We start from the raw sequence: 22,328 nt of genomic DNA, 5'->3' as shown, positions 1-22,328 counted from the left end.
TTTGAAAGAGTTATAAAAAGAGATGGGTTTGATTGAAAGAACCGTAGACCAGTGTGGTGATCCTTCTATAAACATGGTCTAAATCACTTTGAATCCAGATCATAGAGCAATCCTTTATTTTTAATTTAAGAAGATAATCAACAATTAGCTTTAAGACTTGGCTTTTCCCCACAAGCATTTGGGGCTGGTTGAACGGGATTCCCCTTCAGCTCTTTTTATTATAGTGCTTGATTACCAACATATTCTATATTTCAAATTTATACAGTATATCATGTATTTCTAATGTTACATGGATCTTTCTTGGGATGTTTTTTTTTTTTCATTGTTGGACACTGCCTGGAATTACATTGTTTGAGCAGCCTTATGAATCTGGTAAATAAATAAATAAACAATCCCTTGTAGTGGAAGACTTTTGTTACAGTGGGGCAGAATGAGTGGTACCTACAACTGGTCCTTGGAGGTCCAGCATCACAGTATCCCTGCGATTGTGTGATTGCATTCTGAGTGCTTAGAACCCAGCTCACAATTATGACATTGCAGGGAGCTACAGTCTTGAGATCCTGAATTCCGGGGTTCCCTGCCAGCTTCCCCCAAGCAAAATCAATGGAAAAAGCTGGCAGGAAGTTGGAAGTCATGGTCACATGAAGTCCTTGTTTAATGACAATATCTGGGACTGCTAGAATTACTGTCACTAAGTGATGCAGTCACATGTTTTCATAATTTATGGCTGTGTTGCTTAGCAACAGCAATTCCGTTCTCAGTCACTATTATAAAGCGAGGATTACTCACATACACACACAAAAATTCCTATGAACCCTGTGAAAAAGTCTTTGAAAATAAATAAATAAAAATCTAGCCCCCCCTTGGCAGCATTATCATTGCATCCATTGCAGAGCTTGGTTTGCTAAGTAGTTAAGTTAAAGCAGAGCCTGGGGGCTAAAAACGCTTACTGTGCCATGAACTTGGTAATAACTAACTATGTCACTAGAATATATCACAACAAGGCTGGGAAAGCAAAGAATGCGTTGTTTGCAATGCGTTTGTTTGCAATGCGTTTGCAATGCGTTTGTTTTCTACTGGAGTTTTGCTTTTTCTCTCTCTCTTTCCATGCCCATATCGAAAGTCTTGCTGGATAGGTATGTAAATTGGTTTACAAAGCAACTTAAATACTTGAAATTTGGTATTGGAGAAGAAATCTGGCATTATACTGTAAATCTGTAAAAGGTAAAGGTAAAAAAGGTTTCCCTCGCACATATGTGCTAGTCGTTGCTGACTCTAGGGGGCGGTGCTCATCTCTGTTTCAAAGCCGAAGAGCCAGCGCTGTCCGAAGACATCTCCGTGGTCATGTGGCCGGCATGACTCAACACTAAAGGTGTACGGAACGCTGTTACCTTCCCACCAAAGGTGGTCCCTATTTTTTCTACTTGCATTTTTACGTGCTTTCGAAACTGCTAGGTTGAAATCTGTAATGTAATCTAAAATCTGAAACTTGGGGCCCAATCATTAAAATGTATGTTTATTGCCCAGCTCAGCTAGGAAGATCATTCTGGCCCCTGAACAATTTTTTCTAATCGGTTTCATTATTAAGCATTGAATAACTAAGCTTCTGTGAGAGTCATGTGTAACATAGCCCATAAAAACTTAGACTGTTTTTACTTTTACAATATTGGGGATTTGCTCCCCCATGCACTTCACTGATCTAGAAAAAAGGCAGTCTATAAATGCAACAAATGCATAGTTCACATATACTGCAGGTACAAAATCAACCTGGAGATATTTTCTTCTGGAAAATACACTGTGAATCCAAGTTATTAGCCTACTTTCTCAGAAAGATTTTAATCTTTCTCAGTTGAGTTATGGTAGGAAGAAAAATAACTTGTAGTCGATTCCCCAATCTATTTTATTTGGCCTTGAAAAAGCAGAAGGAATGTTCATTTATGCTCATGATATGAAGCAATATTTCCAACATCCAGTAGGTGGCAATCAGAATCAAGAATAGATAATGATAATGATAATAAATGACCTATGAAAATATTGACTACCTCAGATCGATAGCTAACATGCCTATCCACAATTGTACTTCCCGTGTTTTATATTCATTTAACTTTTTAATTAAATGTTTAATACGTTTGATATTTGTGTGACTGGTTTGGTATTTTGAGGCCAGAGTGCCTTTGGCTAGCAGGCCTTAAGTGCTGAAATCTTAAATTGCAATCAGTGAAATAGAGATTTTTTTGTTTCTAATAAAAATCATTGATACTGCTGGTGCTTTTGGAGAATAAACAAAGCCTGCTCGCTTTCATATAAAGGAATCAGCATTTTCCGGGCCTGTTATCAAGATGAATAAAAACAATCTGCTTAAGTGCTACTAGAATTAACAGCTATAAAATAAGAACTGGGAAGTTTCTTGAAGTTCTTCATCAGCATCAGAATATGATGAAACGCAGTAATTGACCTGTTGAATACCTCACTACCGTAATTCCTTCAGGTATTCTGATACTACCAGATGGTTAAGATTCCGTTTTGTTTTAAAGCGGGGGTAATCTCTAATTTTTGTTTTGCTTGAGTAGTGTGGTGAGAACGATATCGCCAAAAGTGAGTGAGCCCAAAATAAAGTTGATGAGTGTACAATAAAAAATAAATACATATTACATTAAAATTAATTACTGTAAATGCTGTGAATGTTTATTTTAGTTTCTTTTAATCCTGCCTTTATTATATTTATAATTAAGGCAGCAATTATGTAGGTAACCACTTATGTATCAATGACTTTAAAAATACAGTTCCATAGAAACTTTGTGGGTAGTTTAAGAAGCACATTCAATGCTTTTGTGAGCGGGCTGCAGCCAGTGTCCTTTTTTCATAAGCTGTGAGTGTTCAGTTTATCTCGTAACAATATAGGACTAGATGGTGCATCTATTTTGGTGCTGTCAGACTCCCAAAGTAGATTTTATGGTACTACAGAATATACAACTAATTTATAAGGAACAAAAAAACTAGTTTCCATATAGACTTATAAGCATGTTACTGTGTCTTCTCTGACAAATCTAACTATGTAAATCATAAACAAGCTATGCTGGAGCACATGCAGTTAACTACGGTATGTAACAATGTAAAGTTTATTATTTTTTTACCAAGATAATATATTTCTGAAGAATGCACACACAATTATTCTCATACATTTCAAAATTCAGAAGGCAAGAATTCATGCTGATCTGAACAAATCTTTTGGAACAGAAAGATGCTTTGAACTGGTGTAAATTATATATTTAAAGGATGGTAAACTATTTCTAATTAGGGAGAACAACATTTGAGGCAGTGACTTTACTAGCAAATACGGGATACTTTAAATAAAGCTACTCTTCATCATACCACATTACGTCAAATAAAATTCATCCTCTCTGGTTATTGTTGAATTTTTCAGCTATCTTCTGCAGTTCCAAATCCATAGCAGCCAGGTTTTCCAGTTCTTTCTCCTGTGATAATGGAAAAGGAAATCCATGTAGATTATGACCTTAAAAGCATAAATCACTTTTTTATTCTGAGAATTCGATGGTTAGAAATCCATGCAATTGTACTGCTTAGTGATCTTATTAGATGTAGATTTAATTAGATTTGATCATGGCTTATATGCAAGAATTATGTTTGGATTTTTAATTCTAATGTAGCTCTAGTTACTTTTCCTGGCTCTTCCAACAGCCTTTTCTATTAAGGCTGCATAAAGTAAGCAACATATGTATGCATACGTGTATGGAGACATCCAGGAGCTGCTTTCACAACAGTCAAGAAATCGATCAGAAAAAAAGTACTCAAGGTTCTGTAAGAATTAAACATTCTATTTTAATTACCTATGTAACGTTTGCAAAATACTTTTAAAATGTGATTTTATTGCACTAAAATTTTGTAAATATATAATCTCTCAAACTTCACTCAAGAAAACTGAGAAAGGAAGTGTAGGGAAGAGCTTCTAAATACTTGTGCATTCTATTTTTATGATTCATGTGATCCATTTCCATAAGGAGAGCACGATGAAATTAACCTTACTTTCCATCAGAGCATACTGATGATTCCTAAACATGCAGATCAACCATCTGATGTTAACCTGTGCCATTTATCATGTTTCTGTATTATAGTAACTCATATTTTGTGAGTTTGACTTAGCATTTATAGAGAACTACAGTTTCTCTAGGAATCAGTTTATAAGTGCCAATTGTTTACGTTTTGACAAAATGACCAGAAATCTTCATGCTTTTCTTCAGATTTTTAATTCTTCTCTGCATCCTCATAGTTAGTGTTAAGAATATTTGGCACTGATCATGTGTCAAGTTATGTGGTCGGATGGTTTTCCCAGAACATGAATTTATAGTATGGCAGTTATGTCACTCTGTGCACACTTGCTTGTATAGTTATTTCAGTGAGACCTGATATACCACGTTGTGTAATATAGAAAGTCAGGATGTGTCATTCCTGAAAACGTAGGCAGCCTGATAGAAATCTGATTATTTCTAAGTAGGAAGTATGGGAGGAAATGAAGCCCGCTGCCCAGAATTAAAATGAACACATGAACAGAGCAAAAACAGATTTCAAATGAAATTTTGGACAATTTTAAGCAGGTTACTATTGCGATGATGTAGTGTTGGGTGTCATGCAGCTACCCATGTATGTATATACACAGAAGTATCTTGCTTGAGTAAAATCTTAGATTAAGTGATTGGCCTGGGACAAAGTATTCCCTATGCAGCATTTTAGTTAGTCCTCGTCCATGTTACAGTGAAAAATGTGGTGAATGCCTTAAAAAAATACTTGAAGACTATTTGCCTGTCTTAGCAGCTGATATCAATCCAGAAAGGCAGCTATTTTAACTAGATCAATTTAAAGCAAGAAGAATGAGCCTAGTGGCTTACAAGCTGAATGCCTTTCTTTTTTAAAAAAAATGTATGACTTCCTGGAGCTTACCTTTTGTTCAGGTATTTTGTAAGAAATGAAACCAGAACTAAGGTTTCGCTCTAGCTTAGTCTATAACTAGAAAGATTGTTACAGATTATCCCCAGAAGAAAGTTCTTTGCAGAAAATCAGTCACCTGTTCTTGCCTTAGCCAATGCTTTGCCGTGCCATGACAAAAAAGTTGATTTAAATAGGGACTAAGTAGATTGTGCAATCCTAGATATATTCATTTCAAAGAAGTTACATGGAGTCTTAACATCTTCTACACTAAATAAATCAGAACATGCCCTTGAATGACATGCCCTTGATAGCTTTCTAGATATTTTTAACACTCAAGGATTTTTCTTCCCTCCTCTTAAGATCCAGTTTTGCTGACAATTTCAGTAGGGTAATTATGAAGCAACTTCAGCAGTTTGCATCATTCCAGTGAAGTACAAGTGTAAATGATACCTAGAGACAGAGAAGGCTAAGTGAAAGACAGCTAAAGCCAGATTATTAACTGGAACACATTGATGGTCCTGTCAGTTATTTTAATACTGTATGAAGCCTGAATTAACAGGGCTTCATACTTTTTGATCACATAGAAAGTTCTCAGCATGATAGTGAGAATATAATCCTAACGTATGATCATGTTGCGCCTAGCCACATACTGTATTATTTTGCTGAAATAAAAGACTTTTTTAGAAAAGAATTGTTCTAGCTTTCTTAGAAATCATAAAATAAATACCTCTTCTGGTGTCAGAGGCCTCTGATTAAATTTTTCCTTGCCACTTCTTATTACATGTCCCCTTTCAATGTCTTCTTTTGAGTTGTACAGTTCTGGAAATTCTGCAGATTTCTTCCGGTAGCTCAGAAGATGGGCCAGCTCATCCATTCTATCATACTGCCTTTTTATCTCAGGTTTGTATAGCCTCTCAGGATTGTTACTGTTGTCCTGTTTGGGGTTTAAGCTATCCAGGATCTGTTTCTTCTCCCACAAGTCATAATCATTATATTCAGGAAAGAATTCCCTCTTATTCAAGTGGGACTTGTGTTCTTCTTCACTCTCCAACAGTGGATTAATGATGTCAGCGTTCTTGTCCACAGATCTGTTTTTCCACCTGGGCTGTTGGGAATAAAATGATTTTAAAGCTCTTTTTACATTTTCTACAAGATAGTGGCTTCTTGGATAGCCCTCCTCTAGTAAAAGAGTCCTTTTATTCTCAAAGTGTTTTCCTCTATCGCTATAGTGTGGCGTTTCTAGCTCTCCATCATTACTAGGATAGCGCTTTTCTTCTTGGCTGTTGAGTCGCTGCTCTCCATCTTCTCTCTCCTTGTTTTGTGGTTTTGCCATCTCTAGCTGTACACTTGGTTGGTCACGGTACCGTTTCTCATTTATGCTATCATGGCTTTGTTTAATACCTCCATTTTCCTTGCTTGCTTTGCTGTAAGGGACCCTTAGTTCGTAGTGATGTCTGATCTCCCTTGATGGTCCACCGAAAAGTCTTTTCCTCATGTACTGATACTGTTTTCTTTCATTTTCCTCACTCTGTTGCTTCATGTCTTCATCACTGTCCTCTTGGCTGGGGTAGTGTTGATCCCAATATCCTTGATTCCTGCTCTCTCTCTCCATTTCCTTAGACCTGTGCATTTCAATAGCATTTCTTGGCTCCACAAAGTAATGTCCTCTCTCATAATGATTGGGATGATGACTCCTTTTAGCCCAGAATTCACTTTCTTCCTCACTGGGCTCTTCAGATGAGCCCCTTTTTTCACCAATATGATGATTGTTGTATTCAGAGGACTTACCCAATCTTGGTTTTCTTCGGTAATGTCCTGATTTGCGGTCTTGCTTCTCTGTTTCGCCACCGTCCCTCTCTGAAGAATCTTCAAATTGTTCGTGAAAACTATGACGATATTTTTCATTACTTTCCTCCTCTTCCTCCTCTTCCTTTTCTTCTTCCTCCTCCTCCTCACTGTCTTCATTTTCCCTTTCTTGACTCTGAATTATTTCTTCCACATACTTTTGGCCATGAGAATGCTTGTAATCGTCCTCATTCACTTTTCCAGATGTAAGAACGGACTTTTTCTCTAGAGGCTCAGACTCTACTTCTACACTGGCCATTTTTTCTTTGCCTCCGTCTCCATTGTGGTGATTTCTATCTTTCTCAGCTCCTTTTTCATTCTCGTTCTTTTTTTCTTCTTTATGGTCTCTATCCAAAACATAAGAGGTCCCTGGGGAGGCAGTTTGTGGGTTGCTGCTTCCCCCATATTTTTTCGCTTCCAGATGCCACTTGGCATCTCCTTCTGTCTGTCTTTTAAACTCTTCTTGACTCACATCTTGTTCTTCCCTCACAGTTCCTTCTGACTGCTTAGTTAATTCTTCCGATTCAGATAATGTTCTTGTACCAAGTTCCATGTCTTGTTGTACATTTTTCTCTTTTTGTTTTTGTTGTTCACCTGCAACAAAACAAAATATGCTATGGATTCCTGATTATAATATCATTATATTTTCATGTTCATTGTGGGCTACTTGTCTTCTGTCGCTAATTTTCTTCCACTTTCTCTTCAGAACCTCCCAAAGAGAATCAACAACCATGGAATTTTTTTTTCTTTGTACTATTATTACCTTGTGCATACCTCATAATGGTCAGTGGTGACTTCATCACTTGTTCACTATTCCCCCAACATTCCCTCAACTCTCACCTGGCAACAGCCATGCCATCAAGTTGTAGCAAAGAAAACAGAGGGGCTCTTCTATGGGCATTATGGATAGAAATCAGCAATTTTTGAATCCGTATTTACAATCCAAATGGATACAAATATTTAATCTGACCTTTAAAAAAATCAGGTCACAGAATGCACATGGAGGACTACTTACTCTTTTACAAACATGCCCCTGTTACAAGGGTTCTTGCCTATAAACGTTTATCTGTCAAGAAGAAGCTTAAGTACGTTTGCCACTTTAGCTTGTCCTTGACCCTAGAACATGGGAGTCCTTCTTTTTGATGAATAAAGTTATCATTATGGTTGTATATACAGTATGTATGCCTATTCATGTCCCCTTTTAAAACTAAATTGTTTAAAATGTTCCCAAGCTTGAGGGCTGAATGTGTCAAGGGCCCCATTTCCTGGCTATATTTCTAATTGGCCAAGCATCTCAGCTGCTGTGTATATTTATTTTGGATGCTTTTGTTTTTTTGTTGTTTTAAAATATTTTAGTTCCTTCATTGTAATATGTTTTTTGACTTGTAAGTCATCCAGAGTCATTGAGTGTGACAGCTGGCTATAGAACTGACTGACTGACTGACTGACTGAAATTTTGCACCAAAACTTTATTCAGAAATCAAATATTTAATTTACCACTTATATTGTTTTATGTATCCCATGCCATAATACGTTAATATAATAACGCTAATATATTATACAAATAATATAAACATTTCTTAGCCCAAGCTTCCTGAGCAAGCACTAAGGGATTGGGACAAGTGGATCTCCAGCCCAAATAAGTTCAATTTTTAGATATTCTTCATCATGTTTTCTATTCAGACTTGTGTGTGTGTGTGTGTGTGGCTTGTGCCAGATCAGAATTCCATTTAACAGTGCATGTGAACTCATAATCAATAACTGCACTTGGAACCTATTAACTGTTGTCAGCTTTCTGAAAATTAGTATTTACATTGCTATTTGCATTAACACTTGTACTCTTCAATGAGCCAGTTTTCACCCTCTGGTCTTGTCTGAACAGATCTCACAGAATGGGTATGTTATAGGTTCCATTGTCTAGAGGTCTATATTTGGTAGGCTGTAAGGCATGGGCAGTGGGCCTTTTCGGCTGTGGCACTTTTACTGTGGAATCTTCTCCCTCAGAGATAAGATCGACCATATCATTCATGAGATTCCGAAAGTCCCTCAAGATCTGGTTATGCCAACAGACTTATTCCCCCAGGGGACCAATGACGTTATGAAGTTGATTCCATTATCATGGGAACAGACAGGTAAAGGTTTCAGGGATTTTAAGTGGGGTCTGACCTCTGTTACTTCCACCACTGGAGGGATTCCAAGCTTGCCAGTCTCTTGGGTCCACACCCCACTCTAGCTGGTGAGTCCACCACAATATGATTCTTCAGACAAGAAGCAATGAACTTGAGCTTCTCTCTAATGTGATTGCTGGGAAGCTTCACTTTCCCAGAAATGTCTCCTACTACTTTCTATACATAGTGCCATATCTATTAGAGTCTACTTCAGACAGTCAGATAAATGTAATAAATAAGAAAGACAGTGGATTCTTAAGACACTGTTGATTCCATTTACACTAGGAACTTGGAATATGTTTCTTCAGATATTGTTGAGTTACATTTTTTCAGCAATCTCTAGTAGTAATGGTAAAATCTGCTGGAAATTGTAACTGAGCAATTTTGGAAGTCTCCCAGGCCACATTACGTAAATATTACAATATTATGTAATGTTCAATTAATATAAAGGCTGGTCTTCAGTGGTGGGATTCAAAAAGTCTGTGTTCTGTGGGACATGGTGGGGTTCAAAAGTTCTGTGGGCGTGGCTTGGTGGGTGTGGCAGGGAAAGGATACTACAAAATCCCCATTTCCTCCCGATCATCTGGGACTCAGGAGGCAGAGAATAGATGGGGGCAGGGCCTGTCAGAGGTGGTATTAACCGGTTCTCCAAACTACTCAAAATTTCCGCTACCAGTTCTCCAGAACTGGTCAGAACCTACTGAATACCACCTCTGATGGTCATGGAAAATATGTTAGGTTTTTTTAAAAGATATGCACTTACTTTTCTTCAGAAGCTCCTTACACTGTGGATTAATAAGCGGAGAGTTGCCTTTTGACAGACTGTTCAAAAGGACTTCTATAATACATCGGGTTATCTAGATTAAAAGCAACAAAGGAAGATGATTCATTTAATTCTGAAATATTTCAACCAAATAGTCAAGCTGATTAAAATCATAAGCATGGAAAACAAATTTATAATTGGAAGATTCCAAGTAAGTAATCCTGAAGCAAAGAAAACTAAGTTATTTAATAGTTGCTCAAAAAACAAAAAATGCCCAGCTAAATAATAGCATCTTTATTTTCACCATAAAGATATAAACGAGAGGAGGAAATCCAAAAGTTTAGGCCAGTAGATTTCTAAAGCATGTGACACCAACAAAAATGGGGTTTTTTTCCATATGCCTTACTTATTTCAAAAGGCCTCTAGTCCCACATGGAAACTTCAGCCATATTTTTGTGGTATCTAATCCCCATAGAATCATGCTGCTGAATTTTGCGTCAAGATACAATAGTTTTGTAGCCAGCTGACCGTCAACATTTTATGCATCCTCATTATACCATCTTCCTGCAATGATCTCAGTTTTGGTATCTATCAAGAAAGATATGGTGATCCTGCCTTTTTGAGAAGACAGAAAATATTAAAGGTTTAAAATTATATAAACACCAGTCAGATATCCTGCATTGTACTATGAAGTACTGCACAAATAAAGTTGCTTTTATTTCATAAGATATGGCTAAGTTAATTCAGGGACACATATGGAAAGTATCTATGATTGGATACCATGATTTGGACTTGCTATGAAATATTATGTAATGAGACATAGTAGCTGGAATTCCCATGACTTCAGTTAGACTTAAGGAGTCTCAGTGTAAACATTTTGTGTTCCTGTTTTTAATATTTTAAAAATCGACTCCTAGGAAGAGATGTTTTGATTGACAACAGAAATATGGGAAGAGAATGACCAGTTCTCTGGTTTGAACATCCCTATGGAAATGTTGAATTGGACACAATCCAGAAAAAAAAATGCATGAGAGAAGAGGAGAGAAGAGGAGGCCACAGGTTCACAAAAGACTCCTGACCCTGTCCTTTGCTAAATTGTTCTGAAAAGTCCTTACTCCAAACAAAGGAGTTGTCAGCCATTAAAACATGGCAGTGCCTATGTATAAGGCACTTCGTATGTCTAGACCATGCAAGAATTTCTAATAATCTGTAAAAGGTGTTAAATTCCAATTAAGCTGATTTATTGCTCATGCCTATCTCCAAGAATCTAGTCAACTATAATTCAAGAGGGGTTGAATTTAGTCTGCTTGTGGGATTATTCTAGGCTGATCCCTCTCTTAACTCTACCCCAGGCCCTGCCACTCCTCCTCCTACAAAAGTGACCTAATAAATTTCACTTTTTAGATAAATAAGTTTTCTGCTCACCATTTCCGAAAGGACACCTGCCGCAGACGGCTCGCCAGGGGTCTCCCAGCCGACATACAGGACTGTGGGGACCGATGCTGGCGCGTCCTAGGCTTGGCGGGTTTGGAGGCCACAGGCCGCCATTATTTTGGTCGTCGCCTGGGCGCTGTGCCCGTGACACCGGGCATTGGATTTATAACTGCAGCAGCCTGGTGGTGAACAGGAACGGAGAAGAATTGAGGAGGAGAAGGAAGGGAATATCGGTAAACGTGAGTGGAGTGCTCCGGAGTGCGGGGGGGTTTTCTCTCCCCTGCGGTTGGAAGGAGCACGAGTTATTCTGGAGAGAGGAGAACTTAAAATAAGAAGATTACCGGTTTTGTGGAGCTCTGGAGAGAAGAGGTGATGGAGAAATTTAGGAGGGAAGGTTTGAGGCCCCCCCTCCTTCTGGGGAACAGTGGTGGCGCCCAGCTTCCGCCTTCACTATGAGAATTTTGATGACATCACTTCCCTTCGGCTTCCTGGTTGACTAACTGTACTCTGGACTCGTTGCTCCTGTGAGTGCCCCCTGGTGGATCCGGAGGAAATTACAAGGATACTGTGCCTGCCTGAGGATTTTGTATTTTTTTTTTCCTTAATGGCAAAAGGTCAGAGACCAACTGCTGGAGAGATGGAGAGAATTTTGGAAAAGTTATCTAATATGGACAAGAAATTGATGAAATAAGAGCAGAAATTGTGACTATCCAAAAGGATTTAAAGGATACTCAACAAGTTTCAGCAGAAAACAAGCAGAAAGTGGAAGGTTTGGAGGGTGAGATGCGGGCAGTGCAGAAAAGAGAGGAGACGACAGGCAATGCTGTGCTTGGACTACAGATGGATAAAATGTCTTATTTCCTTAGGTTTCAAAATTTGGAAGAAGTGGACCAAGAAGACTTGAGAGATGTTGTGACTAAATTGTTGGGAGAATTTCTTGGGAGAGGTGTTGATTTCATGAATTGGGATGTGGATCGAGTTTATAGAGTTAATTCGCAATATGCACGCACGCATGCAGTTCCCAGAGAGGTTCATGTCAAATTTGTGAGAAGAGAGACGAGAGATGAAATTCTTAGAAAACATAGGAGTGGGGCACTGATTTACAGGGGCAGGAGATAGCCATTCTGAGGCAGATTCCCAGACAGGTACGTGAAAAAGAAAGAAATATTATTTTTGTCAAGCAAATTGTACCAGAAGGAGTGGGCTTCAGATGGCTGATGCCAGAGGATTGATGATTTTCCGGGAGGGCATTACGAAAAAATCAGTACAATTGCGGAGGCTACGGCCTATGTGGAGGAACACAAAGCCCTCCTGGAATCAGATGATCCAGGAATTGAAGAAGGGGAGGTTATAGATCATGGGGCGGAAGCGGCTGCCGCTGTTGCGGCCCTGGAGTTGGCTCAGGCTGAACCCAGAGTTCTGAGATCCAAAACTAGGAAGTGATAAAGATATTTGGGATTGTGTTGGTTTTCCTTATTCTCTTTTGTACGATATTCTGTTTATTCTTGACTCTTCTTTATTACGTTTTTAAAATTTGTAAACTTAGCTACTTCGTGTCACCTGCTTGCCATATGGCTGTTGTATGTGTTAAAAAATTTGAGTAAAATTCTTATTTTAGATAAGAAAACTGAAAATTTACCATACCTGATATGTATTTGTATAAACCTTTTTTGACTAATAAAAACTTTTTGAATAAAAAAAAAAAAAAAAAAAAGTGACCTAATAAATTTCACTTTTTAGATAAATAAGTTTTCTGCTCACCATTTCTCCAGTATGGTCATCATTTTCTACTGGAGCTGAGTGAATACCTATAAACCAAAAAATAGAAAAATTAGAAGAGTGTTTAAAATCACAACTTTAGAAAAGACAACTGTACCCGCTTTGGTTTTACTGAATATTTGAAAGCATTTTCAAACAAAGAATAATTTTCATGCCCTAGTTTTAGGGCTCCCCATCACCATTGGCAGAACCTGACACTCTGCTCGTTCTCTTTATTTAAAAAGGTACTAGTGGGAGGTTAGACAAATGATAGCAAGCAGCAGCATCTTTATTTCCAGCAGTGCAGAAACTGCATCTAATACATCTGGGAGCAGGCCAGCCAAGTGTGAGAGAGAGCAACCTGATGGTTATTTGGGTTATTTGGATTGTCTGTATTTACAATGTACTGTATATACAACGATGCATATTTGTACAGTGAAAATACAGCCATGTATCAACATTGCAGTTTGTTGTGATTATGATTAGTGTGATTATGATTGCGATTATTGCAGAGCTAAAGCAACAACTAGTTCTGAGTTTTAGAAGAGGCTTCCCTCCCCTCCCTTAGCATACTCAGGTGAGCAATGCGCACGCGCGCGCACACACACACACACATACACGCACAGACCTATTTGATTTATTTTGTTTGGTTCCAGTGAGTAGGCATTGTTTCATTTTATAACTGATTTGCAATTCTTACTGAAGCTGATTTATATGATATTGAGATTTTCCATTATTAATAAAGCATGTTGTTTTGTATTATTCCACTAGCATGATTGTATGAAGCCCTTTTTAAAAGGTTCCTTGGGTTCAAATAATAACAGCTATAATGGACCAAGAAAGAAGAACAAGAAGATAAGTTGAAGATGATCAACTAAATATATCAATTTAACTTTTTAACTTTCACATTGTTTGTGAATTATGATATCATAGTAGCAATGCAAAAGTCCCTGGCAAGTTGCCAGATGGCATTGGGAGTGTCTTTTTCCCCATCTTAGTGTGTCGAGGGAGGGCTGGTTCATGTTTCCTGCCTCTGCGTTTGAAATCACCCCCTCCTCTATCTCCCCTCCCCCTCCCCACATGAGTGCCTGCCTCCATCTGCAATGCAGGCAGTAAAAAGCAGACACGGACAGAGCACCAATCTAAGCAAATTGGTTTGCTCACACAGTTTAATCATGAATGAACATTCAATGTTCAGCCAACCATCAGGCAGGACACTAATTGGTAGTGCAAATCCCAATTGGTGCATCCCAAGCTGTGTTCAGAAGTCTATAGGTGCTGTAATTTCTCACCCTCGTCCCAAAATCAGCCTGTAGCTTTGATGCTACAAAGGGCTAAGGTATACTTTGTAGAGAGAGAAAAATGAAAACAGCATTGACGGCCCTGTTGGATCATTCCAGCCTCTTCCAAATGACAATGTCTATTATATAAGGTGCAGTGATGGAACATGATATTTGATATTTCATGAAAGAGGGAACGATACAGTGTGAGAGCCAATTAGAACAGGCTTTGAATAAAACATTGGAAAAACCCTTTGGGCACTTGGCACGCAGCCCATTTTTCCTAGCATGTATCCTCTGGTAAATTGCTTTTACTTCAAGCTATTTGTCATCTGTCACCAGAGCTGCCAGTGGTATATAAGATAGCTGCAACCTCAACTTAAAGGGTCTTGTTCATCTTCAATCATTTATATGGGGAAGCTGGTTTGGGCCTGAAATTTAAAGAACTCATGTGCTAGAGTTTAAAAAAAAAATGCCTACATGCAGTCGCCTATCTCCCATAATTATATAGAGCCCCATCATTTATCCCTTTCCTGCTTAACAAGTAGTCAAGCCACAACCTGCATGAATCCCTTCAACCTCCTTTCCCAATCCTCCTATAGGATTGAAATTTTGCATTTGTTTAAATAAATTTCAATGCTTTTAATTACTTAATTAAAATCACTACAAGCATTAAAGGCACACACTGTATTATTTTTTTCCCCATTGTTAGTATGGTCATCATCATCTCACTCCTGATGTGATCTCCATTTCTTTACATTATTCCTGCTTGATAAAGAGGACCTCTGGTTCCTATATTCTGGGTCAAAATACTATTACAGAACTCCCTCGGTGTGATTTAAAAGGTTGCCAACAATTGCCTAGAAGAAAACTTAGCAATTAGTATTAGTTATTAGAAGGGTAAAACATAACACTTCAACATTCTACTTAATACCATCAAAGATGGCAAAGACTTGTTCTTTGCTTCCCCAAAAGGCATAACTTGACCTAAACAGAGATTTTAGTTGAACATTACAAGAAATGTCTTCATGGCAGTAGAGTCTCCTTTGCCTTCAATCAGAGATTGACAGTCCCCTCTATAGAACTGGATTATTTCACAAGTGAAAAGTCTTTTATTATTTTTTCAGGAGACCAGGGTAACAAGAGATTGGGCTATCAGGTTATTTGTCACCGTAGAGAATGAAAAGGGGATTTCTAACATTATTGATGCTGCCTCCTCTCATATTTTTTATGAACATAACGATAAGCTTATTGAGGTATTTTCCAGCTGAAAGTTAGCACAAAAAAGCCTTTTCATTATCTGGCTATTTGTGGATGAATTTTGGCATTGCAGTTCAGGGAAGAGATTGTTCTTAACTAGATTTCATATTTGCCCCAGTATATAAAGGAGCTAAAATGCAAGAGCACTATAATGGAAGCCAAATGCTGTGCTAGATCTGACACTCAAGCCAGAACTCTGCCATATGTTCCAGGACTCCAGCCCTCATTGTACATGGCCATGATGCGGAGGCTGTTGGAAAGGCCTGAGATTCACAGCCTCCTAAACTAACTGCCATTCAAAATGCTTACAAAGGAAAGCATTTTGATAGGAATCGAGTGAAATTGCTTTCGAGTTTGTTTAATTCCCTAACAGTAATTTAAGCACTGAACAAAAAATGCTACCATCTGTCAGCTGGCAAAAGAGCATAGAGGACTGTCTATTTGGACCATATCCCTGGAGCACCATACATTGAGTGTTTCTCTTCCTCCCTCTTTCTCTCTCTCTCTCCCTCCCTCCCTCCCTTTCTCTCTCTTTCCTTATATAACTGTATTAAGACTACAAAGGTAGTTATGTTCCCCAATATTTATGTTGGTGCTTTTCATGGTGGGATGCCTCTTGTACCAAATGGAAAGAGTTCTAGATTCTAGAACAAAATCCTTCTTTTATGGTGCAGCTGCAAAGAAGATTGGATACAGATCTGACATTCTTTTGATCCTGTGTGATAGGATCACGCAGTACAATATACATCTTTACTCTACTGTCTGTATTGAGTCCAGGTGAGTCTGTCTTCTCATGAAATTGCATCTTTTCAGATTTTCCGTCCCATCTGCAACTTTTGTGCTGCACACACCTGCTCTGTACAGCTGGAGGATCTGTGGACCAAATTTGAAATGGAAGGGATACAGAAAAAAGGGGGGAGGGGTAAAGAATCCCATTTCTAATGCATGAGGAAAAAAATCCACAAAATTTGGGATGTAGTCCCCGCTTTTCTTTTAATGGGAGGAAAATCTTGAGGGATTGTATCCTACAATTACATATGTAGAATAACAAACACTGGGGTCCATGTGATGAACAGTCACTATCCATTAAGCTGCTAGCTCCTGATAAAGGTCAAAGCAATGTTTCAATAAATTGCTATATTGCAACATTAAATAATAGTGTGATATGTGAAGAGGTCAAATGCTGCTGCCTAAAGTGGTGTTTGGGGAAGGAAATTGCATCACCAGCAGAATGGTGTCATTTTAAGTCATCGCCATTCCATTTTTGCTGGTTCAAAATTTTGATAAACTCAGAAAGAATCAGTGCTCTGGCTGTTCCTTCTTTAACTGGTATCAAACATTTAACTAGCACATAAGAGAATCACTCAGTGTGAAGTTTTATCCTGACAGTTTCTACAGCTAATTAAAATATATGAACTGTATTGGTCATTGTGTAGCCAGGATCTGAGTGTTTAATACAGACTGAGAAGTTTAAGAAAAGATCTTGTCTCAAAGCTGTGAGGCTACATGAGCTTTAAAAGACAATGCATTTGACCAAGGAGGAAGTATATTGAAGATGCAGGCCACAACTCTTTGCCATAAGCCATGCAAGGTGAGGATAAAAAAGGAATTGAGATCCAAAACAGACATCCACAATAGAATAGCGTAGACATTTGATCCAATATAAGATAGCTTCCCAAATTTGTTGCAAAAATCACATTTTTAATACCAGACATGGAAAATTCTGTTTATTCCCTGTGTGGATCCTTCAGTTTTAAATCTTGCACAAAAATAATGAAAATTTCATTTTAAGAATATAATTCTATGAAATAAAATTTTAGAGCAATTGCAAGCAACTTTGTATTTCTAAGTCCTGTCTTGGATTAAGGGAACATTAAGAAATTGCTTAATATAATTGTTATGACTGGTATAATTACAATCTATGTTATATACACACATACCAGACTTCTTTTGTCTATTGTTTTGTCTGTTGAAAAGCTACACTATTATATATAATGGTTGATGTCCTCCTTGGCATAAAGTGAGTGTACTTTTATAAGATATGACAACTGTACATGTATTTTACATGAATATAGCATCTTCCCATTACAATGCAGTTGTTCGGGATTAGAGAAAATGGGTCACGTTGAACAAAAATAACCCTCAGTGATGGTAATAAATTACTGTTACTGCTATAAGAACAATATAGCCTCAGATTAGAAAATATACATCTTTAGTTTATTATTAGTTTAATTCCTAAAGCTATGAAAATATACAAATCTTGTGCCTTTCTCTATACTTGCTTATTTTTCATTAGATGAAACATTAATTTTTTTTGTTGCAATATACAACAGTGAGTTCAGGTGGATCGGCCACCATATTGTTCCCTAACTTTGTATAAGTCTATACATCCCATTAAGGTTAATTAAGGTTAATTGCAGCTAGCTGAAAACAGCACAAAATAAACAGCCCTAATTTGCTAATGCAGAGCCAGCCCTCTCATAGTAGGAGACATTCAAGAACATGGTGCATTTGAGCTTAAATATGAGGAGATATCCATAGAGACAGACAGACAGACAGACCCCAACTTCTACCCATGCAACAATCTCACCATATGGTTCTGGGTAGGTCATTATCTCTAAACCTAATCTAATTCATTGGGTTATGTCTCATCATGATCAAAGCTGCAAAATAGATTGCCTGGGGACAAATGTTATAGTAAAACAGATTAATAAATAATCAGGCTGCCTGCTAGTTGTCTGTTCTTGCTTTTATTATATTTAAGCTACAGCAGAGAATTATTGATATATCATACCAGAGGCAATCCAGGTTGGGTGACTCCCTGGAGTCAATACATCTTCCAGAATTCTCTTCTAAGGTGTATGAGTGATTCTGCTTCATTAGTCCTCAACAGCAGGCATGCCAATTACTCAGCCTATGAAAGCAACTAAAATTAATCTTCCAGTTGGTACAGAAGCCACTGACCAGGATAGATACTGTTAAAGCTTGTAAGATTTGGATGCTGATGAAATGCTTTAAGTTAATGAAGTTAAATGAATTTTAACCAGTGTGTGAGGACTGTAGTGGTGATAAAGAACCTGAAACATTGTGAATGAGTAATATACAAATAAACAAGCTTCCCTTCCTTCCTTCCTTTTTTTTAAATTTGCATTTATATCCCGCCCTTCTCCGAAGACTCAGGGCGGCTTACACTATGTCAAGCAATAGTCTTCATCCATTTGTATATTATATACAAAGTCAACTTATTGCCCCCAACAATCTGGGTCCTCATTTTACCTACCTTATAAAGGATGGAAGGCTGAGTCAACCTTGGGCCTGGTGGGGCTTGAACCTGCAGTAATTGCAAGCAGCTGCTGTTAATAACAGACTGTCTTACCAGTCTGAGCCACAGAGGCCCATGGCTACCTTGGCTACCATATTGCCAGCAATAGAGCTATGCTTTGGAGCATCTAAAAAATGAAAGAGGCATCAGCAATATAACATCCCTATGTTTCCAATATTGAAAAGAGGGATGCAAGGCATTTTATCCTTGGTGTGGTCAGGAATTCTCAGGTGAGAGAGGACAAGGGAAAGAAGTTTGAATGTGCAGTCAGATGAAGGCTTTGGAATTGAAGGGACCTTCTCTCCATTCTGTTTATTAACCCAATTAGTCCTGCGGCCCCCAACATTTTGGATGCTGCAGACCGGTTCTGTGGAGAGCAGTTTTTCTGCAGACCAGGTGGGGGCGTGGTTCTGTATGTGTACGGATGGGATTTCACTTCCTTGCGTGAACCAGTCCCTGGTAGGCCATGGACCGGTGCTGATCCATGGACCAGGAGGTTGGGGACTCCTGAACTAGTCAATAGCAACATGATACCAATGGCATCAGTGAGAATTCCTTGCTCTGCTGACATTATCAAACATCAGAAGCAATGATAATATATGATAGTTCTTCACATTTCTCGCTTAAACTGGATTTAATATGAGAATAATATGAAATTATATGAATAATTTCTCAGGGATCCCTGAAAAAACTTTGAACACTCTCAGATTCTGTATGTATGATGCACACACCGAACAATTTTTACTTATATACGTGTGGCTAATGCTTCCTCTTCATTCCAGAAAAGTAAAACATTTGTAAGAGTGATTGAATATAGAATATTATATTGACTGACAGATGTTCATGAGAAAATTTAATGGGAATTAAATGTTTTGGGGAACTCTTATGAGTAAGACAGTTTTTGGTATCTCACAAGATAATGGAATTAGCCGTTCAAATTGTTCTGCTTGGTCATGCCTTAACTTAAATATAGAGCCAAGGTATAATTTTTACATGCAGTTATAAACCATTCTTGAAGATTACAGTACAACAATACATTATCAGTTGGCTATTTATCTTTGATTCTATAATTCTTTGTGGAGGGGTGAAATTATTACAGTTTTACACTGTTACATCTCCTGATTTAAACTACTGTACAATATAAATATCAAGTTATATTCTGGGACAACTCCTAATGAGTACAGAATGGTAAACTGACTGTTCTCTCATATAAAAATGCTAACTTGTAAGCCTCATTAAATTCAGTGATGCTGATAGTCTGCTAAGTACATAGAGCCTATAGGGGAATGGAGATTTGCATTTCATTATTGTAACAAGTAGAGTTCATTTGAGATTCAATCATAATAGAGTAGACTGAATAAAATGGCAGGGGCTTAAATTGTCCATTCCTAATCTGATTCCAATTCATATTATGGATTTATTTTTACTAGATCCAGGATAAATTTCTGATACGTAGGCATGAGATTTTACACAACACACACAATTTGGTCAACATCTGCATACATTTTGTTTAATTACTTTTCTGCATGGGCAGCATTTCAGATATACACAGATGTGAAGTTCAAGAATCATATTTTTCCATTCTTGCTAAAGCTTTAAAACCTGAATAATCCACACAGTTGTAAGGGAAAGCGAAAAGACTTTAAAAAGAGAGAGAGAGAGGTTTAAATGCTACAGGTTTTAAAGGAAAGAGCAACAACACTTGAGAGTAACACAATTACCCTCAAGAGTACTTTTGTTAAAAAAAATAGTTGCTTTTATTTGATGAGGACTAAGCAGCATTTTCTTAATCGTCTGCTTGTTCAAGGAGAAAAGTCAAAGGTTATCTTAAAAGCAAAACAGCTTTTATATGCTTTGGTCAATTGATAAAACACAGAGCTACTAGTAACATTCTTGTCAAATTACTGGATATTACTTTTCTTCACTGATTTTAACATTTAGATTTTTTTAAAAGAAGATCTTAACTTCCAAAAAGCATTATCTGAACATTTGTACAATATATTTAATCATTGAAGAATTAAACCATATATACATACATGCGTGTATGTGTGTGTGTGTGTTTCTACCACAGAAAAACAAATATGTACCTGCACTCTAACTAGACAAGAGTTTCCTTCTTGCCTCTTTTCTCATAAACAAGTTAAGAGACAAATACAGATTCAAATGTGCCCATTCACACACGTATACACATGCACACTGCATTAATTTCCCCCAGCCTTAGTATCTTTTCTTTTCCTCTTCCCTCCAAAAACTTAGCCCAGTTTATGGATGGATGGTTCTAACAGGGAAATCTAATGCACTTCTGAAAGACAGAAGCTGCCCTTTGACTAGTCTCATTTCCAACATACTTGTGAGATTTTGGCTCTGCTAATTTGCACAGCAGTGAATCTTGCTGGAGCTTCCTTCAGCAAAGACATTAACAGGCTCTAGCTATCATTAATCGTTAAGTAGACCACGTATGCATCCACATTCTTGTTTCTGTATGTGTATGGTAAGAGTAGGTATTGGTGGTAATTAATTAACTTCTAGCCCAAACATTTTATATGAGGTCAGAGTCACAGGCAGATTGATATATCAGTTGTTCATTGACAGAAGACTACTCCCTCCTCCTGTGCCAATTCTCAACCAGTACAGAAGCGCTTGGTTGGTGAGTGCTGTGGAATTCCCACCGTGCTTTTTCCGCGCTCGGCAATCCCTCCGCGTTCCTCAATCCCATCGCCGCTGTCCAAAGTGCTGATCCTGCTTCGCTGGTCGGACTTACCTGCCAGAGCTGCGATTCCGAGCAGGCTGAGCAGCGCCACGCAAGGCACCATGGCCGGCGGAGCAAGCAAGTTGGCACGCAAAGGCTTGAAGCTTCTTCGTATCAGCTCTCTTCTACGAGCAGATCCAGGCTATTTAAGGGAGGGAGGGGGGATACGCGCCAGAGTCAAGCGAGAGGAAGGCGGGAAGAACTTTGCGTCAGAGGTGGACCCCAAAGGAACGGGGCGGAGAATTCCTGAGATGGCCTCAAAGACCCTCCCTTAGAATCCGCTAAGGAAGGACTCCCACCACATCTCCATCTTTCTGTTTGCTGCAGAAAGCCTCCCCCACAATTCCCACCTCGGCAGGGTGGTCCTTATTTCTCAGAGAAGGTAAAGCCCCCCCCCCAATCCTTTGGAATTGACAAGCACTGTTATTAAGAAGGCCACCTGTACCCTATCCCCCCACCCCCCATTTGAAAATACAAGTGTCCCCTTTCTATCCTCATTCAAGCCTCCCACGCTGTTTGGCCTGATATTTTCCTTCTGATCTCCAGCCAAGCAGAGTCATTGCGAAGCTCTTTCGATAGCTTCATGATAATCCTCCCTTTCTACTGTGACTAGGATTCCTAAACCATGGCGTGCCCCCCCTCCCGCCCGAAAGGAGAGAGGCCTTCTTTCATACACTGACAGAGAGCAAGACGCCCACAGGAATCTGCTTATAGACTAGGAAATGTAAGGTACAATGCAAACTGCGCAGCCCCTAAAGACAGTCGTGCGAAGCCTTGAATGCTTAGGAAACTCTGGCTGTTCGAT

The 22,328-nt window shown here is 38.4% G+C and overlaps 1 protein-coding gene across 1 annotated transcript; it reads right to left on the bottom strand.

Moving 5' to 3' along the window:
* Positions 1-2,074: 2,074 nt before the first annotated feature.
* Positions 2,075-21,650, bottom strand: CHGB (chromogranin B). The gene is made up of 5 exons (XM_058181057.1): positions 21,536-21,650; positions 12,916-12,962; positions 9,721-9,814; positions 5,672-7,383; positions 2,075-3,476 (listed from the first exon to the last, which is right to left on the bottom strand). Exons 1-5 carry the CDS (start codon positions 21,585-21,587, stop codon positions 3,393-3,395), a joined length of 1,989 nt encoding a protein of 662 aa, XP_058037040.1. The 5' UTR covers positions 21,588-21,650; the 3' UTR covers positions 2,075-3,392.
* Between the last annotated feature and the right edge of the window lie 678 nt (positions 21,651-22,328).

This window comes from Ahaetulla prasina, chromosome 1, assembly GCF_028640845.1.
Source record: "Ahaetulla prasina isolate Xishuangbanna chromosome 1, ASM2864084v1, whole genome shotgun sequence".
NCBI lineage: Eukaryota > Metazoa > Chordata > Lepidosauria > Squamata > Colubridae > Ahaetulla > Ahaetulla prasina.
The sequence above is the reverse complement of the archived record's forward strand: the minus strand, read 5'-3'. Positions and strand labels throughout refer to the sequence as shown.

Bases quoted from the DNA above. Each gene is read 5' to 3' on its own strand.
- CHGB (XM_058181057.1), bottom strand. From the start codon at position 21,587: ATGGTGCCTTGCGTGGCGCTGCTCAGCCTGCTCGGAATCGCAGCTCTG. The intron at 9,815-12,915 runs GTGAGCAGAAAA...CTTTTAATCTAG, and splicing joins ATGACCATACTGGAGAAATG to ATAACCCGATGTATTATAGA. The intron at 3,477-5,671 runs GTATTTATTTTA...CCATTATCACAG, and splicing joins GGCCTCTGACACCAGAAGAG to GAGAAAGAACTGGAAAACCT.